This window comes from Procambarus clarkii, chromosome 30 (genome assembly GCF_040958095.1).
Source record: "Procambarus clarkii isolate CNS0578487 chromosome 30, FALCON_Pclarkii_2.0, whole genome shotgun sequence".
In the NCBI taxonomy this organism is placed as follows: domain Eukaryota; kingdom Metazoa; phylum Arthropoda; class Malacostraca; order Decapoda; family Cambaridae; genus Procambarus; species Procambarus clarkii.
The window spans coordinates 8,961,154-8,974,043 of record NC_091179.1 but is presented as its reverse complement, the minus strand read 5'-3'; the positions used below and the strand labels follow the sequence as shown (position 1 = coordinate 8,974,043).

General features: G+C 49.9%; 1 protein-coding gene across 1 annotated transcript in view; it reads left to right on the top strand.

Moving 5' to 3' along the window:
- The window catches only part of LOC138369890 (nascent polypeptide-associated complex subunit alpha, muscle-specific form-like), a 44,530-nt gene that overhangs the window by 27,629 nt on the left and 4,011 nt on the right, over positions 1–12,890 (top strand). Inside the window, exon 3 of the mRNA XM_069333636.1 lies at positions 851–969. Within this exon, the coding sequence (XP_069189737.1) occupies positions 851–969 (119 nt within the window). The remainder of the gene's footprint in view (positions 1–850; positions 970–12,890) is intronic.

Here is a 12,890-nt window from a genome sequence, read left to right as displayed (position 1 = left end):
GGGACACAGGTGGAAATTGAGTGCCCAAATGAGCCATAGAGACGTTAGAAAGAATTTTTTCAGTGTCAGAGTGGTAGACAAATTTAATGCATTGGGAAGTGATGAGGTGGAGGCTGACTCTATACAAAGCTTCAAGTGTAGATATGATAAGAGTCCAGTAGGCTCAGGAACCTGTACATTAGTTGACTGACAGTTGAGAGGCGAGACCAAAGAGCCAGAGCTCAACCCCCGCAAGCACAACTAGGTAAGTACACTGTTAGACAAGAACTCTCGTCTCTTGACCCCCCCCCCACTCTCGTCTCTCGACCCTCCCCCCACTACCCCGCCCGTCCTCGAGGCCCCAACCATTCATATCCCTCCTCGCCTGTCCTCAACCACTCGAGCAGTTCCTCCGTGGCCTAAAAGCCTCCTGCATATATTTCAAATCCCACGGATCTCTCTGGGGACCCTCGCCAGCTCCTTATCTATACTCAGGCAGTTGTTTGAAGTATTTAAGGTACACACAATTTTGTTATAGAACTGTGGGATTTTTTGTTTTTTTTTACACTTTTAAGAAATACTGAGAATTTTTAAGTGAGGGAATACTAGGATATTTGTGAGGTATTTAGATAATACCTGAAAGATTTACGAGCATAACCCTGTGTAATTTAGAGTACAATGAAGTCACATTAATGTGATGTATTGATCAGTAGGAGTATATGAGGCTATCAATATGTAGGAGTTATGAGGCTTCGAAGTACGCTCCCCCTTCGAAGTGCGCTCTCAAGCAACGCCTTCGACCGCTAAAATGCCTCCGACTGCTATTCTTATTGATTCATCACGCTAATGTGATTTCTTTGTGCATTTGAAGAGACGCGTGGGAAGTAGAGTTGCTAGATTGCAAGCCAGAGTGCATGGAGGTTCGAGGGGACCTGTGTGAAGCCTTGTTTAGGCCTTCAGTGGAAGCATCAGGAAGCTTAGAGGATCCAGGTGAATCCCAGGTTGCAATGCTTTTTACCATGTCGTGGTGTAGTGGTCTAAGGCGTGTAATTGGGAGTACCCAGAGCATAGATTCGAATCCTCCTCAGGGCTCCAACTGATGTTCTCTTAGGGTTGAGTGCGTGTGTCCCCCCCCCCCAAAAAAAAAAAATTAGAAATAGTTTAAAAGTATTTCCACTGTACTTGAAAATTTCAAATGTTTATGGACCTTGATGCATATTTACATAAACTATCCACGGATATCTGTTATTTACGGATACTTTTTACCATTTACGGGAGGTTTTGAACTTTTTACTAAAATCTATACATATACACATCGTCGTCGAGGACTAGATTCAGCTACTTGCGAGTATCTGAATTTAAAAAAAAAAACAACAACAACGACTTCGTGAACGGCGGAAAATGTTCGAACTTTACCATCTAACATTTCCGAACGTTGGGTCCCGTTCGCCTTTCTTCCCGGGCACAGGATATAGCTCTCTATGTCTGGCAACATTACTGGGCCCATCTGGCTTAATCGCAGCCATTTGTGGCCATCCTCGGAAACAAATCTCCCATTATCGGTTCCCACTTTCTTTTCGCAAGTAAAAACTTTGAACCTGTAATACCATTTTCTCTTTCAAATTAACCATGTAAAACCATTTCCTGTTTTGTGTCGGCAACAGAAAACGTGGAGGCTTTGTTACCAATCACTTCTTTGGGGGGACTAGTCTTTTGTTACATTAAGGCTTGACCTGACGGAGGATTTGGCCGTCTTCAGGGGATTTGCCAAGGATTTGAGAAAAGGAAAATTGTAAATACCCTTCATCCTCTTGCTCTGCCTCCTCCTCTTCTCTCGTTGTTTCTACTCCCCTTTCTTCTATTTCTTTGTTTAATACTAATATTAAGGCCTGGTCGAGGACCGGGCCGCGGGGACACTAAAGCCCCGAAATCATCAAGATAATACAATTCTCGTTCTCTCTCTTGACTGCTTCTCTCATTCCTCGATTTTTTCCTACAGCTTCCTCTTCCTACTTTTCCTTCGCTTCCCCCCCCCAAGCCCCTCCCCAGCCTGGACATGGGTGGGGGGGACATTCACAACTAGGCCAATACCCCAACGCAGGCTCAGAATGTCCCACTTTGCCGCTATTTTGCGAGAAATGACGGCTCCTCCGTCCTCCACAAACCAATAAAGAGAATTAATCCAGGAGGGCATGAACTGATGGTTATGGAAGAGGGGGGGGGCCAAGTGCGAGGTGGGGGAGGGGGGGAGGTGGGGACAATGGAAAGGGAAGATAGGCGGGATGAAGATAGGGATAGAGGAGAGGTGGAGGAAGAAGAGGCGAGAAAGGAAGGTGAGAGGACGCGGAAGCAGAGAAGGAGAAGGGGCTTAAAATGAAGAAGGGAAGTGGCATGTATGAAGAAGCGGAAGAAGGAAGGAGAAGGGAAGAGAGGCGGAATAAAATACATCTCAAAGGGATGGAGTAGCTTAGGCTATGTCTACCCTGCACCCAGGCCGGGACACCCCGCAACACGCCTGGTGTTGTGACCCGTACCCAAGTCAAGGTTTCTCCACTACACAACAACTGGGAAGTGACTAAAGTTTCGTCGGCGGACTCCATCATGCCAGCAATAAATGATATTTTTTTTCTGTATCTCATTAAGTATGTATTTTATGAAAGGACTAGTCAAAAAGGATGGAGAATATATATTATATATATATATATATATATATATATATATATATATATATATATATATATATATATATATATATATATATATATAGATATATATATAGCTGAAGCAGCAGGAAGAACAGTACCAGTAGCAGCAGTAAAAGTACAAACATAAATAAGGAAGAAGCTTGCTAATAATGGCTGTAATGAACCGCCAGGTGGTAAGGCTGACTCAGGTGGCCACAGGTGGACGAGGCGGGTCTCCCTCAGCCACCTGCAGGCGATAGTGATGTCACCATCACGGCTGAACCAACCCGTACTGCCACTTGCCGTCACCACCGTTGTCACTATACGCCGCCAACACCGTCGTCACTATACGCCGCCAACACCATCACCAAAGGACGTCTGTAAACCAGTTGATTGACAGTTGAGAGGCGGGACCAAAGAGCCAGAGCTCAACCCCCGCAAGCACAACTAGGTGAGTACACAAGTGAAAGGGGAAAACGCTAATGAGTCGAGGAAACGTATGAAAAGACTCGAACCCCGTTCGGGTGGTCAACACGTGGAATGCACTAGAAACCGAGGAAGCCACCTCCATCTTGAGGTTATCTTGAGATGATTTCGGGGCTTTAGTGTCCCCGTGGCCCGGTCCTCGACCAAGAGGCCTCCACCCCCAGGAAGCAGCCTGTGACAGCTGACTAACACCCAGATACCTATTTTACTGCTAGGTAACAGGGGCATAGGGTGAAAGAAACTTTGCCCATTGTTTCTCGCCGGCATCCGGGATCGAACCCGGGACCACAGGATCACAAGTCCAGCGTGCTGTCTGCTCGGCCGACCGGCTCCCTTCACAAGCTTAAAACCAGATTCGACAACAATTTCGAGCGTCAGAATAATTCAGTTATAACTCAACAGGTACAACAAGGCTGGTAGGGCGGGGGGGTCTACAGAGCTAGACCTTGCTCCCCTGTAGTCACTAATAGGTAAGTACTACTGTACGACGCCCCCACCGCCGGAGTAACTGCCACCAGCGCCACAGTGGGTCTTCTAGCTGCAAATATCCAGTACTTTCTCCCCACAGTACACACCGTCACCCCCACACCACAGTACACACCGTCACCCCCACACCACAGTACACACCGCCACCCCCCACACCACAGTACACACCGCCACCCCCCACACCACAGTACACACCGCCACCCCCCACACCACAGTACACACCGCCACCCCCCACACCACAGTACACACCGTCACCCCCCACACCACAGTACACACCGTCACCCCCCACACCACAGTACACACCGCCACCCCCACACCACAGTACACACCGTCACCCCCCACACCACAGTACACACCGCCACCCCCACACCACAGTACACACCGTCACCCCCCACACCACAGTACACACCGTCACCCCCCACACCACAGTACACACCGTCACCCCCCACACCACAGTACACACCGTCACCCCCCACACCACAGTACACACCGTCACCCCCCACACCACAGTACACACCGCCACCCCCCACACCACAGTACACACCGTCACCCCCACACCACAGTACACATCGTCACCCCCCACACCACAGTACACACCGCCACCCCCACACCACAGTACACACATTCCCCCTCCACACAAAATACACCTCTCACCCCTTCACCGTCCGGGTCCTGCCCTAAATACATTAGCTCCTACGTGGCCCGAATCCGCCACTTTCCTCGACTACATCCCTTCACATCTACAGCAGACAAGGCATGAGAACTCAGACCCATTCACCTCAGCAGCAGCAGCAGCAGCACTTCCACACCAGCAGACACTCCTCGCACCTCACATTAGATTCTCTAAATACATTTCGGGCGTCAGATCGCTACACACTGGCCGTCTTAGTCACCGCTGTTAAGGCTACAAGTCTTCCGTGCATATTTTCATACTAGCAGGAAGGCTGATTCCAAGATTCCCAAGAATTCTAATTTGTAGCCGTCTTGTTAAATTACGTCAGTGTCAGACTTAGAGACGACCTTGAGCATCGTCACGGAATCTGCCTCCTACTTACACCCTCCATCCCTCCCTCCCTCCCTCTCTGCTTCCCTCTATCCCTCCCTCTCTATCCCCGCTAAGGGTGGCCACAAGGCGATGCCTGCCTGACTACGGAGCAGCCACCCCCCTCCACCCCACAGGGTATCTAGGCCACTCTGGCCACACTTAGGGCCTTCTGGGGCGCTCAAGTGATAGTTGAAGGTGGTGGTGGTCACAGGTTAGCTGATTAACAGCTCAGCTGACGTAATGGGGGGTGATGGTAAAGGAGGGGGGGGCAGAGGAGAGGGAGGGGGGCAGAGGAGGAGGGGGGGGGGGCAGAGGAGGAGGGGGGGCAGAGGAGGAGGGGGGGGCAGAGGAGGGGGGGCAGAGGAGGAGGGGGGGGCAGAGGAGGAGGGGGGGGCAGAGGAGGAGGGGGGGGGCAGAGGAGGAGGGGGGGAGGGCAGAGGAGGGGGAGGGAGCAGAGGGGGGGGGGGCAGAAATGTTGACACGTGCAACACGTGCACTCAAGCAAGCCAGTGACTGGTCATCAACACAACTACCATTTTTTGTATTAACACATTTAGGTACATGTGAATTTATACAGCAGCCCTACATCATATAAAGAGGAGTACAGAGTGTGTCAAGAACTAGCCACGTGAGACTAAACATTCCCAGCACACAGGAGGGTTAGTCATACAGGGCCATGTGATCATCTTCCTGAAGGTTAAGCCACCCCATAAGAGGAGGCACGGGCATGAATAGCCCGTAGGTGGTGTAGATGTTTGGAGTGAATGTTGGTCTTTGGTCGTGTAACATGTTAAGTGTGTCTGGGGCTCTGACTATTTACGCTTGAAATCATTATAGTCTGCACTGGCAAACTCTGGGTGCATTATGAGGATAATTTCAAGAACACGAGAGTGAATGAAGTAATTGCAAAGCTCCAGGTACCTCATGCCAACTGGTCTGAAAGGTCTAATAACTGGGCATTCGGTGATGTAGTGTGGGAGATCATGTCGCAGTTCCTGCTCACAGAGTTTGCACCTGGAGTGCTCAGGATTGGGAGATCCGTCACCTGTAGCCACCTGCCACAGGTAACGGTAACCCAACCTGATCCTGGCAACCACTGTGTCGCACAGTCTGGTCCACGTCTTGTGCTGCCCGTAGATATAGGTTTCCGAGCTGAATAAATCATAGCTTTTTATACTGGTGGTGTCAGGCCTTTGGAGGCCAGTAATTTCTCTATTAAACCTGAGTGTTTGGAACAACATAGTCTAGACCACAGAGATGGGGATACCCATGTCTATTTAATTTAGGTCCAATGTCAGTCATTCTGATGGGTTATATTTGTGTGAGATAGTATCCATACAAGAGATAGTGTAAGCCCATTATTCTGTGCAGTTTGCAAGATTATAACATTAGTTATATAATGCAGGGTAGAGTGTAGACACTGTCGGAAGTCCGGGTAGAAGGCTGGGTGCTGCCCTACCCTCCCGACACTGCCCGACACTGCCCGACACTGCCTTCAACGGTGCTCGTCACACATTTGCGGTATGGGACACAGCTGGTGTCGAGTGCTCCGGACACGACACAGCTGGTGTCATGTCAGCTACCTCTTTCCTTCCCTCTCCCGTTTGACCTTTGACCATTACCAGCTTACTACCGGGAAGGTGTAGGTGTGAGGCCAGCCGGCACTCATCTAGGTGTGCCTGCGAGGGGGTTGACCTTCAGCTCTTGGTTCCCGGCCTTTCAAACTTAAAACTGACTCGCGTAAAGGTTCCGGACCCTATTGAGCTCAGTCATATCAGCGTTGGAAGCAGAGTATGGAGTCTTCCCCCTCCATCTCTTCACTCCTTAATGAATTGAATTTCTTCTCCGCACAATTGAAATTCTCCACCGTTTATTCGAGTTTTTAGCTTCCATCCCGTGTCCGCTTGTTTGTGTAGTAAACTTACCAAATAGTCTGCCACTGTTGGCCCCCCTGTCAATTCCCTTGAGTAGTTTTTATATGGTGATCACGTCCCCCGCTGTTTTCTTCCTGACCTGTGCCTTAATTCCTTAATTTTTCCTCATAGCTCGTGCCTCTCAACGCTGGGGGCTAGTCTAGTGGGATAATTCTAGACTTCCTCAAGCTTCGTTTTGTGTTTAGAAAGGTAAGGACTTCACGCTGGTGCCGCATAGTTCAGAATTATGTCTGACGTACGTGGTACTATTAAAGGTCACGCCGACTCTACATTGCAGAGTTCTAAATGCAGTTCGAACGTTAGCCAAGCTTGCATATGTATTTGCTGATATCCGCCTGACGTGAGCATCGGGAGATATCTTCGATATGATATCAAATTATCAAGCCCCAGAGGTTTGCCCTCTATTTCTAGAAGTATTTTATCTCTTATTTGATATCATGCGACTTGTTATCTCCTGTTTTCAGCATGCAGCTTTAACATCTTGCACGTGCTCCAGTGAAACTCTAGTAGCCACTGGTTGGACCATTCCTTCAGTCCGTCGCTATACACATCCCACCCCATCAAGCCAGCGTCTGCGAATCTTTTAAAAAGATTCATGAATCTCAAGACCAGCACGCACGTCCAGCATTCATTCAACCATTTACGCATCCCTTTACGAAACCAGTACATCTTTCCTCGACATTGCTGACGTTGTTTACATTTATTAAACAGTTTACAGGCTGGGAAACTTCACAGTCCAAGGTTATTGTTGTTATAAACAATCTTCTAGTGGTTTCGGAGAGTAAGCTACTGTATTTTGATTTATTGTAAAGAAAACGGCCATGATTGAGAACCCGTCTACGACACAGGTGGGAGACGGTCCCGTCTACGACACAGGTGGGAGACGGTCCCGTCTACGACACAGGTGGGAGACGGGAATGACTGAATTACGAGTAGCTCTGACTACTTCCAACGGCTGCTCTAGACCATCAACCTCGGACTCATCACAGAGTCAACACTCCGCATGATTTCGAGTGTAACCCCCCCCCCCCACCCCCACCCCGTCGAAGAGCAGACGGGAACCTGCCTCTCATCACCAACTCAAAAAAAAAAGGTGACGCCCCCTCTTTCCCTTCACCTGCTGGAGTAGTGGTAGGGGGGCGGGGGGCTGCCCAACCATCTTGGGACGGGGGACGGGGAGACGGGAAACACCCCTCCCAATGATCGTGATTGACGGCAGGTCGTTAAAAAGAACCGTCAACCGAATCCTGAAATTCTTGCTGGTGACTGTGTAATTGTTCCCTACATTAGGGGGGGTGCTGGAGGGAGGCGGGGGAAAGAGGGGGAAAAAAAGAAGGGGGCAAAGGGGGTAAAAGCAGGAGGAGGAGGAGGGAAGGAGAGAGAGAGCAGGAAGAACGAGAGAGATAAGAGGAGCGAAGGACAAGGAGAGATACGAAGAGAGGAAGGAGATAGGGGCGATAGTGTGAGGATACTGATGAGGAGAATTAGGTGTAAAGAGAAGACCCTCTGGAAAAAGAGGGAATTAAAAAAAAAATATATGAAGGCTTTAAGAAAGGAGAACGATGATGGGCAAAGGAAGACGAAGAGGACCAAGGGGATAGAGAGAGAAAGAGAGAGGAAAGAGGGACAGGAAAAAAAAAAAGTGGGTTCAGCTTCTTAGGAAGTTGAAGATCCATCTCCCTAAGTTTTCAGTTAATCCTTTCTTGCACATTTTGATGAACTGCTGGTTGGCCCGGCACGGTCACAGTCCTCGAAGGTTGACCTTGACGTTACCTTGACGTTACCTAGACGTTACCTTGACGTTACCTTGACGTTACCTAGACGTTACCTTGACGTTACCTTGACGTTCCTTTCGGGGCTTAGCGTCCCCGCGGCCCGGTCCTCGACCAGGCCTCCTGGAGCGCCTCTCGTCCCACAGGGAGAGGAGCAGCAGCGCCTCCCGTCCCACAGGGAGAGGAGCAGCAGCGCCTCCCGTCCCACAGGGAGAGGAGCAGCCCCTCCCGTCCCACAGGGAGAGGAGCAGCAGCGCCTCCCGTCCCACAGGGAGAGGAGCAGCCCCTCCCGTCCCACAGGGAGAGGAGCAGCAGCGCCTCCCGTCCCACAGGGAGGAGGAGCAGCGCCTCCCGTCCCACAGGGAGAGGAGCAGCCCCTCCCGTCCCACAGGGAGAGGAGGAGGAGCACCTCCCGTCCCACAGGGAGAGGAGGAGGAGCACCTCCCGTCCCACAGGGAGAGGAGGAGGAGCACCTCCCGTCCCACAGGGAGAGGAGGAGGAGCACCTCCCGTCCCACAGGGAGAGGAGGAGGAGCACCTCCCGTCCCACAGGGAGAGGAGGAGGAGCACCTCCCGTCCCACAGGGAGAGGAGGAGGAGCACCTCCCGTCCCACAGGGAGAGGAGGAGGAGCACCTCCCGTCCCACAGGGAGAGGAGGAGCACCTCCCGTCCCACAGGGAGAGGAGGAGGAGCACCTCCCGTCCCACAGGGAGAGGAGGAGGAGCACCTCCCGTCCCACAGGGAGAGGAGGAGGAGCGCCTCCCGTCCCACAGGGAGAGGAGGAGGAATATTTCCAGCGTTTTTCTTCTTTCGGTCCCCCCCCCCTGGCAGTCGAGGTTTTGGCAGCGGTGAGGAATTCCCAAAATGTTCCGCAATATAGGAATGTTTTTTTTTGTTATGCAGCCACAGATGGGAAGACATTTTCATTATCTGCAACAAAGGCATCGCTCGCAAAGGGATTTCTGCAGAATTATTTTTGCGAGGCCACATTATTTGCGGTCAGGCAAGGAGCAGGATACGTGCATGTGAGAGAGACATGCACGTATGCATGCACGAATATGTATAGAGAACAGGTAAACACGTACGCATACACGCGTAAGTATGCATGACAGGAAGGTACGCACACGCGCGCGCGCGCGCACACACACACACACACACACACACACACACACACACACACACACACACACACACACACACACACACACACACACACACACACACACACCTTTTTCAGTATCAGAGTAGTTAACGGATGGAATGCATTAGGCAGTGATATGGTGGAGGCTGACTCCATACACAGTTTTAAATGTAGATATGATAAGAGCCCAATAGGCTCAGGAACCTGTACACCAGTTGATTGACAGTTGAGAGGCGGGACCAAAGAGCCAGAGCTCAACCCCCGCAAGCACAACTAGCGTGTGTATACAAGGCAAGCACGCAGCTCAGTCACATAACCTCCTTGCTCCGGCGCCCCCTCAAAACTTGAGGCATGACAGATGCCGGGGCAGTGTAGCTGCTGCCCGCTCTCACTCATGGGAGGCACTCCTGGCGATGGCATATATCACACAATGAATATCATTAGAGGCATTACAACCGCTATTGTAAGAAAGGCTTTGTGTTGCGAAACTCTTTTATCAGTACTCTGCCTCCAGACCCGTGACCACGTGGGCAGCAGCTGCTGGGTTAAGCCCCTGGCACTCTCTCACGCACACTAAATCAACTCCTCTCCTCACTTTATTCTTCTCTATCCCCACTTCCCTTCCCCCTCCACCCAACTGGGTAACCTGTTCTGTATGTAAAGCAAGTTAAGAGAAGCCTTACCGGAAGACACACAGCACCGCTCCTGTGCCAGGTAAGTCCACTACAGGCTCACAATAGCCCGTGCTACTTACCCCGGTCCTGTGCCAGGTAAGCTACGGGCTCACCATAGCCCGTGCTACTTGGAACTTGTTCCGAGTAGCTGAATCTATAACAACAACAACAAGGAGCCTTAGTATAGCCCACGGCCTAGCCGAGAGCTTCCTGTTTCACAATGCCCAATAGCTGTCATAACAACACCTCCCAAATGGCTTTACATTCCCTTCAAGAAAACACGAGAGGCAGCTTGGCTTTGTGACCAAGCCTTTCTAATCATGTGTTTCCAAATAGCTCATACCTAAATCTACTTCACCACTGGTTAGGCAGGTAGCCATTTTTCCTCTGGTTCTCTGCTTCAAGTTAAACAAGTACAGGAATCTGGATCACCAACCTAATTTTGTATCTGAAGAACCAGAGACCCTGGGTTCTTCTGGGGAAAAAATAGCAAGAGCTTTCTCGAGGATTTGGGTTCCAGACTCGTCGAAATAACAGGAGAACCATGGGCAGTCATTTTACACACACACACACACATGTATATATGTATATATATATATTATATAAATTGGTCTTACAACTGGAATTTAGATACCGTAGTTTAAATTGATGACAATACATGGTTTGGTTTTTAAATATGTATCGTGTGTGTGCATGTGTATCTTATGCGCACGCGCGCAGAAGATATTAATTCTTAAACCCCAAGGAGCACATTCATACCCATACATACCCCCTGGTCCCAGTATCCCTGCCTGTGTCAACTTACTCTGTAAGCTGTAAGTTGCAATTAAGTAAGCCGTAAGTTGCAGTAAGCATTCCGTTCTCCAAATCAAACGGTGACTAATACGCCTTCAACTTTTGCAACAGCCGATTCAGAGAAGCGAAATTCAGACGGAGTGAAGGTGTCTTTTTTTAAGTTTTCCGTCAATTGCTTGGTTTAGGCGGCAATGAAAAGGCAATTGTGTGACTCTGTTTTGTAATGATTCAACACCGCGCCCCCACCCTCTTCCTTTCATCTTTCCTCTCACTTTGCCAGCCAGTCAGCCAGCCAGCCAGCCAGGCAGCCAGCCAGGCAGCCAGCCAGGCAGCCAGGCAGCCAGCCAGGCAGCCAGCCAGGCAGCCAGCCAGCCAGCATACCAATTTGACCAGTCTACTTAGTTATGTTCCATTCTGTGTTTTATGCCATCTTTTTTCTGAAGTTGTTGCCAGTGTGAGCCGGGCGGCTGGAATACCCCTCCTAGTATTGTATAAATATAAATTATACATTTTGAGTTGGACACAAGGCAGATGGGGGAGGGGGGGAGGGAATGAGTGCCGGTGGGCCATGAACTATGGTGTGGGTGAAGGTGGCCAGGAATAACGACACACGAATGGGGCAAAGGTTCAGAGACCTCCGTAAGACAACCATTGTTTCCAGCACTCTCGACACAGCCAGGTGACACACTGGAAGTCAATTCAGCCCTCGACACAGCCAGGTGACACACTGGAAGTCAATTCAGCCCTCGACACAGCCAGGTGACACACTGGAAGTCAATTCAGCCCTCGACAGAGCCAGGTGACACACTGGAAGTCAATTCAGCCCTCGACACAGCCTGGTGACACACTGGAAGTCAATTCAGCCCTCGACACAGCCTGGTGACACACTGGAAGTCAATTCAGCCCTCGACACAGCCTGGTGACACACTGGAAGTCAATTCAGCCCTCGACACAGCCTGGTGACACACTGGAAGTCAATTCAGCCCTCCAGATAGGCCCTCACCCGTGAAGGCTGGAGGAAGCCTTAAGCCACAGGAGAGAGAGAGAGAGAGAGAGAGAGAGAGACTCTCCTGTAACTCTAAGGTAACTCTTGGCTCGCGAGGATTCACAAAGTAACAGAAAAGATGAAGGTAAAAAAGTCTGAAGCTTTACGGGATTAAAGTCTGGATGTTGGAGTAAAGAGAGACGGTCGATACTAGAGGGGGGAGGGGGGGGGTCGATAGTAAAGGGGGGAGGGGTGAAATAAGATAAAGGCCAAGAACAGAAAGGGAATACGAATATGGGAAGGAATGAATGTGTGAATGACAAAATATGTAACAAATACTAATTTTAAAGAAACGCTGAAATAAAAATCATTACTAGAATAAAATAATTAAATCCACACATGAAACTCATCTTCCTCATGAAATGAAATAAAATACTATTAATAGTTTAATATTTATAATTCCGGTTACACAAAATTTTTAGCACATTACTTATAGATAAAGTCACATAAAAACATCACCAGACGAAGTCCTTAAACTTATATTCTGTATAAACTAGATTTATAATCTTAATGAGCCAGCTAAATGGAGTCTTTTGTCTTGGTTCCTTCACATACGCCTCAGCCTCCTGCCACACAATGTCTTACAGTAACGTCTATGTGAGCCTTATTGGTTGACCCGGCGGTGCTCGGGTCTGTCTCTCTCTCCCCTCTCACTCCCATCTCCATCTTCTCACTCTGCTCTCTTTACCCCCCTCTCCTCTTCTCTTCTCCCCATTTCACTCCCCTCGTTTCTCCGTCCCCCTCTACTCCCTCTTCTCATCCATCTACCCCCCCCCTCTCTCCCAGCTCTTCCTCTGATTTTACGCCTCTTTCCCCTCTATTCCTCTCCCTCCCTCATCATCCCCCTGCC